Here is a 15,817-nt window from a genome sequence, read left to right as displayed (position 1 = left end):
GCATATGAGTGGAAAATTTTAATTTTCACTCCGCACCATGCGCTGCGCATTAACCCCTTCGCGCACCACGACATAGCATGTCTAAGTGTGGGGGGTGATGTATAGAGCGTCTCACGTGAAAAATAAAGCATTTAAAACGGCAAGATCGCTGTTTTCTTGGTCACCTTGGCTCTACCTAAAAATGTAATAAAAAGTGCTCAAAAAGTTGTTTGTACCAAAAAATGGTACCAATAAAAACGACCGCTCGTCCCCCAATAAATAAACCCTCATACCGCTCTATTGACTGAAAAATAAAAAAGTTGTGGCTCTTGGAGCGCGGGGAGAAAAAAAACTAAAAAGGAAAAGAAAAAATGGATCAGTCCAGAAAGGGTTAATTACTTTCTAATGAAAAACCATTTATGACCACACGTGGGGTATTGCCGTACTCGGGAGAAATTGCTTTACAAATGTTGGGCAGCTTCTACCCCCTTTATCCTTTGTGAAATTGAAAAAATGCAACATTTTAGTGGAAGAAATGTTGATATTCATTTTCACGGCCTAATTCTAATAAATCCTGCAAAAGACTTGTGGGGTCTAAATGCCCACTATATCCCTAGATAGATTCTTTAAGTGGTGTAACTTCCACTTTTGGGGGGTTTCCACTGTTTTCGCCTCTCGGGGGCTTTGCAAATGCGACATGACACCCAAAAACCATTTCAGCTAAATTTGAGCTCCAAAAGACAAATAGCGCTCCTTCCCTTCTAAGCCCTGCTGTGGGTCCAAACAGCAGTTTATTACCACATATGGCATATTTCCGTAATCGGGAGAAATTGTTTTATAAATGTTGGGGTGCTTTTTCTCCTTTATTCCTTGTAAAAATTAAAAATGGCTACCTTTTTTCAGAAAAAAAGATTTTTACCTTTACAGAATAATTCCAATGAATTCATCAAAACAACTGTGGGGTCAAAATGCTAACTTTACCCCTAGAAAAATTCCTTGATGAGTGTAGTTTCCAAAATGGGGTCACTTTCCGGGGGTTTCCACTATTTTGTTCCCTCCAGTGCATTTCAAACGTGACACGGCACTGAAAACTATTCCAGCAAAATCAGAATTTCAAAATCCAAATGGTGCTCCTTCCATTCTGAGGCCCGCTGTGGGTCCAAACAGCAGTTTATTACCACATATGGGGTATTGCTATAATCGGGACAAATTGCTTTACATATGTTGGGGTGTTTTTTCTCTTTTATTCCTTGAAAAAATTAAAAATTTCTACGGTTTTTCAGAAAAAAAGTAGATTTTCATCTTCACATACTAATTCAAATAAATTTAGCAAAAAAACTGTGGGTTCAAAATGCTAACTATACCCCTAGATAAATTCCCTGAGGGGTGTAGTTTCCAAAATGAGGTAACATTTGGGGATTTTTATTGTTTTGGCCCCACAAGACCTCTTCAAACCTGACATGGTACCTAAAATAGATTCTAAAAAAAGGAGGCCCCAAAATCCACTAGGTGCTCCTTTGCTTCTGAGGCCTGTGCTTCAGTCCATGACCGCACTAGGGCCACATGTGGGGTATTTCTAAAAACTTCAGAATCTGGGCAATAAATAATAAGTTACATTTCTCGGGTAAAACCTTCTGTGGTATAGAAAAACATTTATTACAAAGTTTGTAACTTTCACCTCTACATAGCTTTAATTCCTGTGAAAGCCTAAAGGGTTAAAACACTTTCTGAATGCTGTTTTGAATACTTTGAGGGGTGCAGTTTTCAAAATGGGGTGATTTATGGGGACTTTCTAATATATAAGGCCCTCAAAGCCACTTCAGAACTGAACTGGTCCTTGTAAAAATCGCCTTTTGACATTTTCTTGAAAATATGAGAAATCGCTGCTAAAGTTCTAAGTCTTGTAACGTCCTAGAAAAATAAAAGCATGTTCAAAAAACTATGCCAAACTAAAGTAGACATATAGGAAATGTTAACTAGTGACTATTTTGTGTGGTATAACGATCTGTCTTACAATAAGATACATTTAAATTTAGAAAAATGCTAATTTTTGCGAATTTTCTTCAAATCTTGGTGTTTTTTACAAATAAATATTGAATTTATCGACCAAATTTTTTCCCTAACATAAAGTACAATATGTCACGAGAAAACAATCTCAGAATCACTTGGATAGGCAAAAGCATTCCGGAGTTATTACCACATAAAGTGACACATGTCAGATTTGAAAAATCTGCTTCGTCCTGAAGGCCAAAACAGGCTCAGTCCTGAAGGGGTTAATACACAGTACATACAGCTGGAAACCCCTTTTAATGGGGGCAGATTTAGAAGAACCAGTACAGGGAATGTCCATAGCAAACAAGCTGGTTGCTATGGAAAACACACTCCTTTTTGTTTGCATAGTTGCGGTGTATGATGAATATTGATGTGATGTCATTATTTCCTCAGGCTATTATAAGGGATACGAGCTTGGTCTTAACTCCGGCACACATTAAGTCTTACATGTTGATGACTCTGCAAGGACTGGAATATTTACATCATCTGTGGATCCTGCATAGGGTGAGAGACTTCATACACATGCCACCTATAAGAATAATACTATAGGCACTGGTGAGTCTGGGAGGTCAATGCAGTTCCTTAACATGCAAGTGAAGGGTCACCAAAGGAAAAAAAACGTTACTTTATATAGGAGTTGTTTGAGATTAGGAAATCCTCCTTTTTTCTTTTTTTTTTTTTTTTTCTGTCTGGCATTTCAACTTAGGTGAATGGGGCTGAGATGCAATAGTAGACACAGACTATGGTCAAGAGTGGTGCTGTACCTGGGGGAATAAGTAATCAGACTGTTTGTGGAGGAGTTGGAAGAGATCTCTGTTGGCTATCTAACGTGTATGGCATGATGAAGTTTACCTCCTTCATACCCTGTGTATGTGAGCTTGTTAACTAGCCGAGTTACTGGATTATTCCGTTATATTTCACAAAATTCGTCCACATTATATGGCAGTCAGTGACCTCCGCAGTGTTTCCACTATGATGAGGTATGGGGCTGTATGTAATACGGTGGTCTCCTGGTGTCAGGTGGGGATAGACTAGTCTTTTTAATAACTTCCCCGTGTCCGATGGCAGTGATGTGCGGATCTTTGTATTCTAGCACAGGAAGACGCAGTGTCCATATAAAATCGATTAAGCACATCCGAGACATTCAATTTGTCTTTTGTAGGATTTGAAGCCAAACAATTTGCTGCTAGATGAGAATGGAGTCCTTAAACTGGCCGATTTTGGTCTGGCGAAGTCATTTGGGAGTCCAAACAGAGTTTACACTCATCAAGTGGTAACAAGGTAAGTAAATGTGACATGGTGGTAACACTAGTCCTTCTCCATGAATTAGAATATCATCAAAATGTTAATTTATTTCAGTAATTCAATTCAAAAAGTGAAACTCCTATATTATATGGATACATTACACACAGTGATCTATTAATGTTGATGATTATGGTAACAGTTAATAAAAACTCAGAATCTAGAGTGTCAGAAAATTAGAATATTATATAAGCCCAATTTGAAAAATTTATTTTTAATACCGAAATATTGGCCTACTGAAAAGTATGTACAGTATATGCCCTCAATACCTGGTCGGGCTCCTTTTACATGAATTACTGTATCAATGCGGCGTGGCATGGGGGCGATCAGCCTGTGGGACTGCTGAGGTGTTATCAATGCAGTGTGGCATGGAGGCGATCAGCCTGTGGCGCTGCTGAGGTGTTATCAATGCGGCGTGGCATGGAGGCGATCAGCCTGTGGGACTGCTGAGGTGTTATGGAAGCCCAGGTTGCTTTGATATCGGCCTTCAGCTCGTCTGCATTGTTGGGTCTGGTGTCTCCTTCCTCTTGACAATACCTCATAGATTCTCTATGGGGTTTAGGTCAGGCGAGTTTGCTGGCCAATCAAGCACAGTGATACTGTGGTTAATAAACCAGGTATTGGTACTTTTGGCAGTCTGGGCAGGTGCCAAGTCCTGCTGGAAAATGAAATCTGCATCTCCATAAAGGTTGTCAGCAGAGGGAAGCATGAAGTTCTCTAAAATTTCCTGGTGGACGGCTGGGCTGACTCTGGACTTCATATAACACAGTGGTCCCAAGTCCTGTTTTCAGATGAAAGTAAATTTTGCATTTCATTTGGAAATCAAGGTATCACTGTGCTTGATTGGCCTGCAAACTCACCCGACCTAAACCCCATAGAGAATCTATATAGTATTTTGTCAAGAGGAAGATGAGACACCAGACCCAACAATGCAGACGAGCTGAAGGCCGCCATCACAGCAACCTGGGCTTCCATAACACCTCAGCAGCGCCACAGGCTGATCGCCTCCATGCCACACCGCATTGATGCAGTGATTCATGAAAAAGGAGCCCCGACCAAGTATTGAGGGCATACACTGTACATACTTTTCAGTAGGCCAACATTCAGCAGGCCGGTATTAAAAATCATCTTTGAAATTGGGCTTCTATAATCTAATTTTTTGAGACACTAAATTTTGGGTTTTCACTCTGTGTGTAATGAACCTATATAATATGAGTTTCACTTTTTGAATTACTGAAATTAACTTTTTGATGATATTCTAATTGAGAGAGACTAGTATATGATTACAAGGGAGCACAGATATTTATTTTACAGTTGCTTAATGTTGTTTTGCGATGGGGGCCGATGACTGACAACAGCAGTGGGGTGTCAGGGAAGCACACACTGGACACCTCGTGGATACTATTCTATGGGGAGATGAAAAATGGGATGGATACGTGAATTCATATTAACCTTCTATATATATTAATTATTTTTTTTAATAGGTGGTACCGGTCACCAGAGTTACTGTTTGGCGCCAGGATGTATGGTGTGGGCGTGGACATGTGGGCAGTGGGTTGTATTCTAGCAGAACTCTTACTGAGGGTAAATTTATATATTTTAAATCTGGACTAAAGCTTTGAAAGCCACATTTTCTAAAGTAAAAGAAAATATTTTAGTTTTAATATATAATAACTTGTTTTAGGTCCCATTTCTGCCTGGGGATTCTGATCTGGATCAACTTACAAAGGTATTTGAGACTTTAGGGACTCCAACAGAGGAGCAGTGGCCTGTGAGTATTCTGCCTTCCTGAATGTGCTAAGAGTTGCAATGGGAAATGTATGTGTTACAAATAGCTGACCGCTGTAAAGCTTTATCCTCTAGTTGAGCAGTGGCCTGGCTTTCTCACTATGGCATCCACTTTTTGCCACGTTTGAGATTGGTTATCTAATGTATTTTTCTTAACCAAATCAGGAAAATTCTTATATTTAAAGTTGTAATCTATTTAACAGTGTTTTGTCATTCCTTTTCTCACGAAACATAAACCCCACAAAATCACCCTCAAGAGTATCTCTGATTTACCAGTGACCCAAATGGCTTTTTTTTTTTTTTTTTTTTTTAAACTCGTTTTATTGAGAAATGTTGCATAAAACTAGCCAGACATTCTTGACTGTAGAATAAATCACATGGATATACAATGTATATATACATAAAGTCAAATAATCAAAGTACTTTAACCCCTTCCCGACATGCGCCGTACATGTACGGCGCTGTCGGGAGGTGCTTCCCGCAAAGCGCCGTACATGTACGGCGCAGTGATTGTGCGGGCTCAGGAGCAGAGCCGGCACCATCACCGCGGGGTGACAGCTGTATTATACAGCTGGCACCCTCCTGTAACTGCCAGGACCGGAGCTACTCTCCGATCCGGCAGATTAACCCCTCAGATGCTGCGCTCAATAGAGCGCAGCATCTGATAGGTTTTCACCCGATCGGCAACCCAGTGATGCAATCGCTGGGTTGCTGTGGCAATCGGACGCCAGAAAATGGCGTCCGAGTCTGCCTTGTACGGGAGCCCATGAGGACCCGCCTTCGGCGTGTCCTCATAGGCTTGCTGTCAGTGAATAACTGACAGCGCTAATACACTGCACTTCGTATGTAGTGCAGTGTATTAGAGTAGCGATCGGGGCATCAGGCCCTCATGTCCCCTAGTGGGACAAGTCAGAAAAGTAAAAAAAAGTTAATAAAAATGTCGTAAAACAATAAAAACACACACATTTCAAATAAAAATAAAGCTAAACTGACTTTTTTCCCATAGTAAGACTTTTATTATGGGAAAAACCGTAAAAATTAAAAAAACTATACATAATTGGTATCGCCGCGTCCGTAACGACCCAAACTACAAAACTATTATGTAATTTATCCCGCACGGTGAACGCCGTAAAAAAAAAACATGAAAAACAACGCCAGAATCTTTGTTTTTAGGTCACATCTCCTTCCAAAAAATGCTATAAAAAGTGATCAAAAAGTCACATTTACTCCAAAATAGTACCAATAAAAACGGCAATCCGTCCCGCAAAAAATAATCCCTGACACCGTTTCGTGCACGCAAAAATAATAAAGTTATGGGTCTTAGAATGGCGACACAGAAAACAAATGATTTTATAAAAAAAGTGATTTTATTGTGCAAAAGCCGCAATACATAAAAAAAACTATATAAATTTGGTATCGCCGTAATCGTATCGACCCGCAGAATAAAGCTAACATGTAATTTAGGGCACACTGTGGATGCCGATAAAAAAAAAACAATAAAAAATGATTCCAGAATTGCTTGTTTTTGGTAATTTCCTTTACCAAAAAATTAAATAAAAAGTGATCAAAAAGTCGTATGTGTTCTAAAATGATACCAATAAAATCTACAGCCCGTCTCGCAAAAAACAAGCCCGCACACCGCTCAATCAACTGAAAAATAAAAAAGTTATGGCACTAGTAATGCGGTGATGAAAAAACATCTCAATGCGCAGGCCGGAGGGGAACATTCCTTCAGTTTCAGGGCCCTAGTATTTAGGAACTAGGAAGGGAAGGGACATCGCACATCCGCTGGAAGCGAGGGTGCCCGTATTATACCAGCGCAAAACTTTCCCAGTAATATTTCCCAAACTATGAAGGAGAAAAAGTCCCCAAAAGGTGCAGAGTGTTACAAAGGAGGGATAAGAAAGAAAACCGTTTATCAGTGTGACACCGGCCTGCGCATAACGGATCGCTTCACAGCGTAACACACATCTATGGATAATTGTATTATTTACCCCATTATTATACCCTCTTATTATGCCCTGATGTACTCCGCACAGATTACATATACTCTGATGTTCTCCGCACATATTACATATACTCTGATGTTCTCCGCACATATTACATATACTCTGATATACTCCGCACAGATTACATATGCCCTGATGTACTCCGCACAGATTACATATACCCTGATGTACTCCGCACAGATTACATATACCACTGATATACTCCGCACAGATTACATATACCCCTGATATACTCCGCACAGATTACATATACCCTGATGTTCTCCGCACAGATTACATATACCCTGATGTTCTCCGCACAGATTACATATACCCTGATGTACTCCGCACATATTACATATACCCTGATATACTCCGCACAGCTTACATATACCACTGATATACTCCGCACAGATTACATATGCCCCCACATTATAAACTGAAATACCAGCAAAACCCCAAACAGAACTATTACCAAGCAAAATCCATGCTCAAAATGGCGGTCTTTCCCTTCTTAGCCCTACAGTGTGCCCAAACAGCAATTTATGGCCACAAGTAAGGCATTACCATACCCGGGAGAACCCGCTTAACAATTTATGGGGTAAGATTCTCTAGGGGCACAACATCTTGTGCGGTGAATGGGCAGATCAGTGGAAAAATTGACATTTTCACTTTGCACCATCCACTGCGTATTCATTTCTGAAAAACACCTGTGATGTCTAAATTCTCACTACACCCCTTGATAAATGCATTTAGGGGTGTAGTTTCTAAAACGGGGTCACTTTTGTTTGGTACATCAGGGGTTTTGCAAATGCAACATGGCGTCCGCAAACCATTCCAGCAAAATCTACGCTCCAAAAGATAAATACCGCTCCTTTTCTTCTGAATGCTCCCATATACGTAAATAGCTGATTATAACCACATATGGGGTGTTACCGTACTCGGGAGAAATTACTTTACAAATGTTGGGGTGCTTTTTCTTCTCTATTCCTTGTAAAAATGAAAAATGTTGATCTATAACTACATCTTGTTGGAAAAAAAAATATTTTTCATGGCTTAATTCTAATTAATTCAGCAAAAAACCTTTGGGATCAAAATTTTCACTATACCCCTAGATGATTCCTCAGGGGGTGCAGTTTCCCAAATGGAGTCAATTTTGTGGTGTTTCCACTGTACTAGTACTACAGGGGCTCAGCAAATGTGACATGGCGCCCAGACACTATCCAAAATCCAAATGGTGCTAGTTCCATTCTGAGCCCTACCGTGTGTCCAAACAGCCGTTTATGACCACATGTGGGGTATTGTTTTACTCGGGAGAAATTTCTTTACTAATGTTATGGTGCTTTTTCTCCTTCAGTCCTTGTGGAAATGAAAAAAAAATACCTAAACCTACATTTTATTTGAAAAAATGTAGATTTTCATTTTTACGGCCTACTTCCAATAAGTTCTGTAAAACACCTGTGGGGTCAAACTGCTCACTATACTCCTAGATAATTTCCTCATGGGGTGTAGTTTCCAAAATGGGGTCACTTGTTGGGGGTTTCCACTGTTTTGTCCCCTCAGGAGCTTTGCAAATGTGACATGGCCTCCGCAAACCATTCCTGCTAAATTTGAGTTCCAAAAGCCAAATGGCGCTCTTTCCCTTCTCAGCCTCGCCGTGTCTCCAAACAGCCGTTTATTACCACATGTGGGGTATTGTTTTACTCGGGAGAAATTGCTTTACAAATTTTATAGTGCTTTTTCTCCTTCAGTCCTTGTGGAAATGAAAAAAAATTAGCTAAACCTACATTTTATTTGAAAAAAATGTAGATTTTCATTTTCATGGCCTAGTTCCAAAAATTTTTGCAAAAAAACTGGCCGGTCAAAATGCTTGCTACACCCCTAGATAAATTCCTCGAGGGGTATAGTTTCCAAAATGGGGTCACTTGTGGGGGTTTCCACTGTTTTGTCCCCTAGGGGGCTTTGCAAATGCGACATGGCCTCCGCAAACCATTCCTGCTAAATTTGAGCTCCAAGAGCCAAATGGCGCTCTTTCCATTCTAAGCCCTGCTGTGTGTCCAAATAACCGTTTATTACCACATGTGGGGTATTGTTTTACTCGGGAGAAATTGCTCTACAAATGTTGTGGTGCTTTTTCTACTTTAGTTCTTTTGGAAATGAAAAAAAATTAGCTAAACCTACATTTTATTTGAAAAAATTTAGATTTTCATTTTCATGGCCAAGTTCCAAAAATTTTTGCAAAAAAACTGGCCGGTCAAAATGCTTGCTACACCCCTAGATAAATTCCTCGAGGGGTGTAGTTTCCCAAATGGGGTCACTTTTGGGGGGTTTCCACTGTTTTAGTTCCACAAGACCTGTTCAAAGCTGACATGGTACCTAAAATATATTCTAATAAAAAGGAGGCCCAAAATCCACCAGATGCTCCTTTGCTTCTGAGGCCGGTGCTTCAGTCCAGTAGCACGCTACGGCCACATGTGGGATATTTCCTAAAACTGCAGAACCTGGGCAATAAATATTGAGTTGCATTTCTTGGGTAAAACATTCTGTGGTACAAAAAAAATGGATTCAAAATGAATTTCTGGAAAAAAATAATGAACTTTGTAAATTTCACCTCTACATTGCCTTAATTCCTGTGCAATGTCTAAAGGGTTAAGAAACTTTCTAAATGCTGTTTTGAATACTTTGAGGGGTGCAGTTTTTAAAATGGGGTCACTTATTGGGGGTTTTTAATATCTAAGGACCTCAAAGCCACTTCACAACTGAACTGGCCCCTGTAAAAATAGCATTTTGAAATTTTCTTGAAAATGTGAGAAATTGCTGCTAAAGTTCTAAGCCTTGTGAGGTCATAGAAAAATAAAATGATGATCAAAATACGATGCCAATCTAAAGTAGACATATGGGGGATGTTAGTTAGCAACATCTTTGTGTGGTATAACTGCCTGTCTTACAAGCAGATACATTCTAATTGAGAAAAATGCAAATTTTTGCAATTTTTCGCTAAATTTTGGTGTTTTTCACAATTAAATACTGAATGTATGGGGCAAATTTTGCCAGTAACATAAAGTCCAATGTGTCACGAGAAAACAATCTCAGAATCACTTGGATAGGTAAAAGCATTCCGGAGTTATTACCATATAAAGTGAAACATGTCAGATTTGAAAAATGAGGCTCTGTCAGGAAGGTCAAAAGCGGCCAAAGAGGGAAGGGGTTAAATTACATTCCACCTTGCAAATGAGATATAGGAATATAAAAAACATCAGTGCTTGTAATTGTGTACAAGAAAGTATAAAAGATCTTGGACAAAATGTACAGAAAGAAAAAAGGACCCAGATCTTCCATAAGCAGCAGAGAAAGGAAGTATAATAATAAGTATACTGAAGGATATATTAAATGTATGGTTTATTTCTACTTCACTGATACACTGGATATTATGATGTGGAGGAGTTGACTGTCAAAGGGGAAGTATTCCGAATATCCCATATCTTAGTGTTACAACCACGATTCTGATAGATAATCTTTTCAATATCTTTACAAGTTATTCTGCACTTGAGCATTGCGTCTACACGCAATACATGGCACACAACGTCTACAGCTCCATAGTACACAATGCTATGTTCATGAGTACTAATGGTGACAGATTAGTTTGACGAGTTTTAATTGCTGATGAGTAGCTTTTTTTTTTTTTTTTTGCAGGGTATGTCCAGTTTACCAGACTACGTCACATTTAAGATCTTTCCGGGGACCCCGCTCCATCTTATCTTCAGCGCAGCAGGAGATGACCTCCTTGAGCTCCTACAGGGTTTATTCACTTACAACCCTTGTTCAAGATGCACCGCTTCGCAAGTACTTGTGTTTTTGTTTTCTTTTTGTGTTAGATTTGTGTGTCTCTCGAACAATGTTCTTCGATTAGATCCTCACGTCCTCTAAAAATGAAAGGGTTTGTTCACTCTGGTAACCTCTGCAAACCAGATGTCATAAATGGGGGTTCCCTGCACCCAAGGACTCATTGCATTGACTTCAATGTAGGGTTGCATGATATCGATACTATTTCGATGTCATGCACCCTCAAACTGTTCAATACCATTAATTCATATATTTCGATACTAAGCTGTGCGGCCGCACATCTTAGTAATGTAGCACGTGAATTTAGTCAGTGCGGGGCTGTGGCTGTGTAATAGCCATTGTGTAAGATGCATTGCCCTGCTCCTGACAAGTTGTGTGTGTGTGTGCGCGGTCATCAAGATGTGATGCGTCCGGCGCTGCACTGGGCTTCACCACTCAAGACTGAGGAAAAAATGACCCATGTTCTGCCTTTAGGGACGGCGCCACCACTCATTAGTGCAGCGCTAACCCTGTGTGCACACATGTTGTCGGAAGCGGGGCAATGGCTGTATTACACAGCCCTGCTCTAACGGCGAAGATCAGAGAAACCTCTGATCTCCACCTCTATTCCCTTGAATACCGCCATCAAAGCTGACCGTAGCATTCAAGGGGAAAATGAGAAGGGGGATGCCCCTTTGATAGCGTTACAGGGAATCCCCCTGATGCGATCGAGGGACATACCATATATGGGCAAACAGCCCAGGGTCCATTGAAGGACCCCATTGCTGTCTGACCATATTTCCTGTTAGGGCGTACTGAGGTATGTCCTAACAACTGCCTGTGTACTATCAGTACACGGGCTAATGTACTGGCATGTAGATATATGCCAGTACATTAAAGTTTAAAAAAAGTAAAAAAATACACCCATTTTTTATTTTTTTTATTTTTTTACAATAAACATTAAAATAGACTTAATAAATAACATATACACTTATTCGGTATAGTCGCGACCGTAATAACCTGCACAACAAATTTATAGCATCATGTATGATGTGTACACTGTAAAAAATAAATAAAATAAAAAACTTCTTTAAAATGGAAGAGCTTTTTTTTATTAATGTTCTTGGCAAAGTATCATTTTGATATCGACAATCGCAATACTACATGACGTATCGGTGTCCAAATTCTGGTATCGTGACAACCCTACTTCAATGAAGGCCGTGTAAGGGTATGTTCACACACTAGACTAAAAACGTCTGGAAAATATGGAGCTGTTTTCAAGAGAAAACTGCTCCTGATTTTCAGATGTTTTTTTGTGCCACTCGCAATTTTCGCTGCGCTTTTTACTGCAGTTTTTGGAGCTTTTTTCAATAGTCTATGGAAAACGGCTCCAAAAATGTCCCAAGAATTGTCCAGCACTTTTTCGCAGCCGTTTTTTTTACGCGTAAAAAAAACGCCACAAAAAACACTCCGTCGGAACAGAACGCCGTTTTCCAATTGAAATCAATGGGCAGATGTTTGGAGGCGTTAAGCTTCCGATTTTTCGGGCGTTTACAGCCCGAAAAATGGCCGAAAATAGGCCGTGTGAACATACCCGAACACTACGTTTCTGCAGGGGAAATGTTCCCTAAAAAAAGCCAAACTCCCTCACAATGGCAGATGCACACACCAATTCACATGAGGACACAGACAGACTACAATGCTACATGGAGGGAGATTGCACAGGTGCAAAAATACTGATGAACAGACACTCACACGTCTACTATCCATGAGGGGGGTGGCTGCTTAGTATTATCATGGCACACAGATATAGCGTCTATAAGTGTGCCAGTCACATGGGTGCGTGTAGTTCACCATACTGGCATACAGCCTATTAGTTACGCCCAAACTGTTAGATAAGGCAGTCTGCCCAGCACATTATAAGGCTGGGTTCACACGACCTATTTTCAGACGTAAACGAGGCGTATTATGCCTCGTTTTACATCTGAAAATAGGGCTACAATACGTCGGCAAACATCTGCCAATTCATTTGAATGGGTTTGCCGACGTACTGTGCCGACGACGCGTAAATTGACTGCCTCGGCAAAGAAGTGCAGGGCACTTCTTTGCAACGTAATTTGAGCCGTTCTTCATTGAAGTCAATGAAGAGCAGCTCAAGATTACGGGCGTCAGACGCCTCGCAAAATGCGAGGAGGAGCTTTTACTTCTGAAACGACGCAGCTCTTTTCTCCTGAAAACAGTCTGTCTTTTCAGACGTAAAAGACAGTTCTCGTGTGCACATACCCTAAGTGTATCACACAAAGTACTGACACACTGTTCTCCCAGCATTACAAGGCCTGGCTGCATCCTGAAAATATATCCATGATAAACGATAAATATTCATGAGAAACATGAGGTATTGGTTGATATTTTAGCCAAAATACGCCCGATCGCAGCCCACGTCAAGGGTCCTTGTCGTATTGCGATCTCTGAAAAATCACTGAAAAAATGTTGCATCCCAATCCACTTCCCCCAGAGGTTCCACCAGTCTGACACTTGGAGATCCGCTCCTCACAAGAAAGGGATCTGTCCTCACATTTCTCAATGCATAGAGAATTTTCTCCACCTTCCTTTTTTGGGTGTTTTCGCAATCCGTGCTGCTAACTTGTCCTGAACGCTCTTATTTAGGATTTGGGCAGTTACGTGGGTATCTCTTTTAGTGAATTTTTTTTTTTTTTTTATATATATATATTTATTTTCATTTTGTTTTAGGCATTACGGAAAAAATATTTCGGGAACAAACCGGCACCAACAGCTGGGCACTTATTGCCAAGGCCCAACTGTGCTGTGGAAGCATTAAAAGAGCAGCAAAACCTTACTCTGGGTATTAAAAGGAAGCGGTCGGAAGGCCCAGAACAAAGTAAGTCGCTGATACCGGCTTGGTCTGTCATACTGGCTATATAGCGTTCAATTGATATCTCGGAGTGAATAGCTATAATAAATGGGAAGGTGTATTTTCAATCCTTCATTGCACAGCTAGTTTTCTTCAATCTGGCATTCAATAGTCCAGAAACTTTGATAATCCAGCACAGAACTCCAATTTAATGTGGAAGACTAGCAAGGAGAACCTATTTGTAAAAGGATCTTATTTTTTATGAAGGATTTTTACCCCTACAGTGGAATTCTATATACTCTTCGGAATATCTGATAATCTGGCACCTATCCTATGCCATCCATGCCGTATTAAAAGGGGTTTCCCTACCATATACACTTATTTAAATCAATGATCAAACTCCTGAAAATAGTTTTGCACTTCCTGGGGAGCCGCTACTGCCATTCCTACCTTTCAAAATTAGCTGTGTGTATGGATAGGTGAATGTAAGAGGAGTCTTACTAGATTTCCTGTCTCAGAACTGTCATAGCTGAGCAAAGGGAAATGATGCTTATTTCTGCTGCTACGTCATAAGCAGATCAACCGATTTTAAATATTGCCTATTCACACGTGGCAGATTTTTGTTGCAGAATTTCTAGAACTGAAAATCCGTTCCCTACATCTGAATGAAATTTCTGCACCCTATATGGGAGCTTGACACACAATCCAGGCACAGTACGTATGCCTTCTCAAGTTGCCAGAATTCAGTTTTCCTAGTCCACGGACAAGACTTCTGCTATTGTACAATCTGTAATATTGTAGCATGGATCGGCTTATAACAACCTATCCCCAATAATCCTCCATCACTATGGTAGAATACCAGTATAAATAGCAGGTTGGTACATGTTCTGCACTCCTGCATCATAACTGTATGTTGAGGTCCAGGACGTTGGTCCTCACCAAGACGTACAGGTGCGCGAAGGGGGTGGTATACAGCTCCTATGCAGACCGATGTGTGTCTTTGATTGCAGCCCATTAACTTAAGGTCCTCTTACACTTGGCCGGTGCAACGAGCGCCGATCAAGGAGACAGCTCGTTGATTGGCGCTCGTTTGCTCCTGTCACAAGGAGCTATATATGGGGATGTGCGCTCGTTGCTCCGATCGCTCGTCCCTATACATTATCATGTCGGCAGCGCGTCTCCCTTTTTACAGTCAAGGAAATCTGCTGCCGACAACGATAATTTCAGTTTTTTTAAAAAGATACAATCGTTAATCTGCTGATCGCTTCTATGAACGCTTGTCTGCCCGATAATTGCCCAGTGTAAAAGTCTTTAGTGTAGTTTATGCCAGTCATGCATTGCTTAAATCCTTTCTGCCCTTTTCTTGCTACTTTAATGTTAATGGAAGAGAGTAACCTTTTATTTATTTTTTCCGCTTGTCAATTAGACATTTTTTTTTTTTTTTTTTTACTTGCCACTTGATATATTTGTTATACTGATTTGTATAATACTGGTTTTAGCTGACTTGTTTGGTTTTTATCTCGTTTTTCAGAGGACATTGTGAAAAAATTGAACTTCTGACAGCACGCTGGTTTACTGGAAAAACAACTTTGAACGTGGTGCGCCAAATATTGAACTTCTGACAGCACGCTGTTTTTACTGGAAAGAAAAATTGCTGTCGACAACTTTGAACGTGGTGCGCCAAATATTGAACTTGAAGATCAACTTTGTAACCTATTGTATGAAACCTAGTTCTTACTACTATTGATAGTAAAAATATATAAATTTTCATGTTTGTTTTTTAAACCATTGACGCTGCCCACAATACCAACCTGTATAATCTCTCTACTCCAAAAGTTTCATGAAAAGTCATATATTTAATTTTTTGTAAGTAAACATTTTGTTTAAAGAGAACCTTTCACCTGCCCATACATGTTCAGCATGTAATGGGGAGGGCTTCACAAACCCTGGAGCATATATATATATATATATATATATATATATATATATATATAAAATTCTACCCTTCTCCGTT

At 40.1% G+C, this 15,817-nt stretch overlaps 1 protein-coding gene across 2 annotated transcripts in view; it reads left to right on the top strand.

Moving 5' to 3' along the window:
- Positions 1–15,571, top strand: part of CDK7 (cyclin dependent kinase 7) — a 32,903-nt gene extending 17,332 nt beyond the window's left edge. Inside the window, exons 6-12 of one of the 2 annotated variants that reach the window (XM_075854891.1) lie at positions 2,425–2,535; positions 3,194–3,312; positions 4,818–4,917; positions 5,018–5,062; positions 10,803–10,952; positions 13,683–13,830; positions 15,335–15,571. In XM_075854891.1, coding sequence (XP_075711006.1) covers positions 2,425–2,535; positions 3,194–3,312; positions 4,818–4,917; positions 5,018–5,062; positions 10,803–10,952; positions 13,683–13,830; positions 15,335–15,363 — 702 coding nt within the window. In that variant the 3' untranslated portion in view covers positions 15,364–15,571. Of the gene's footprint in view, positions 1–2,424; positions 2,536–3,193; positions 3,313–4,817; positions 4,918–5,017; positions 5,105–10,802; positions 10,953–13,682; positions 13,831–15,334 lie in introns of both variants that reach the window. The other variant, XM_075854890.1, reaches the window with a different exon arrangement.
- The last annotated feature ends 246 nt before the right edge of the window (positions 15,572–15,817 follow it).

The sequence above is a fragment of the Rhinoderma darwinii genome, chromosome 1, assembly GCF_050947455.1.
Source record: "Rhinoderma darwinii isolate aRhiDar2 chromosome 1, aRhiDar2.hap1, whole genome shotgun sequence".
Lineage (NCBI taxonomy): Eukaryota > Metazoa > Chordata > Amphibia > Anura > Rhinodermatidae > Rhinoderma > Rhinoderma darwinii.
This window is presented reverse-complemented; position numbering and strand designations above follow the sequence as displayed.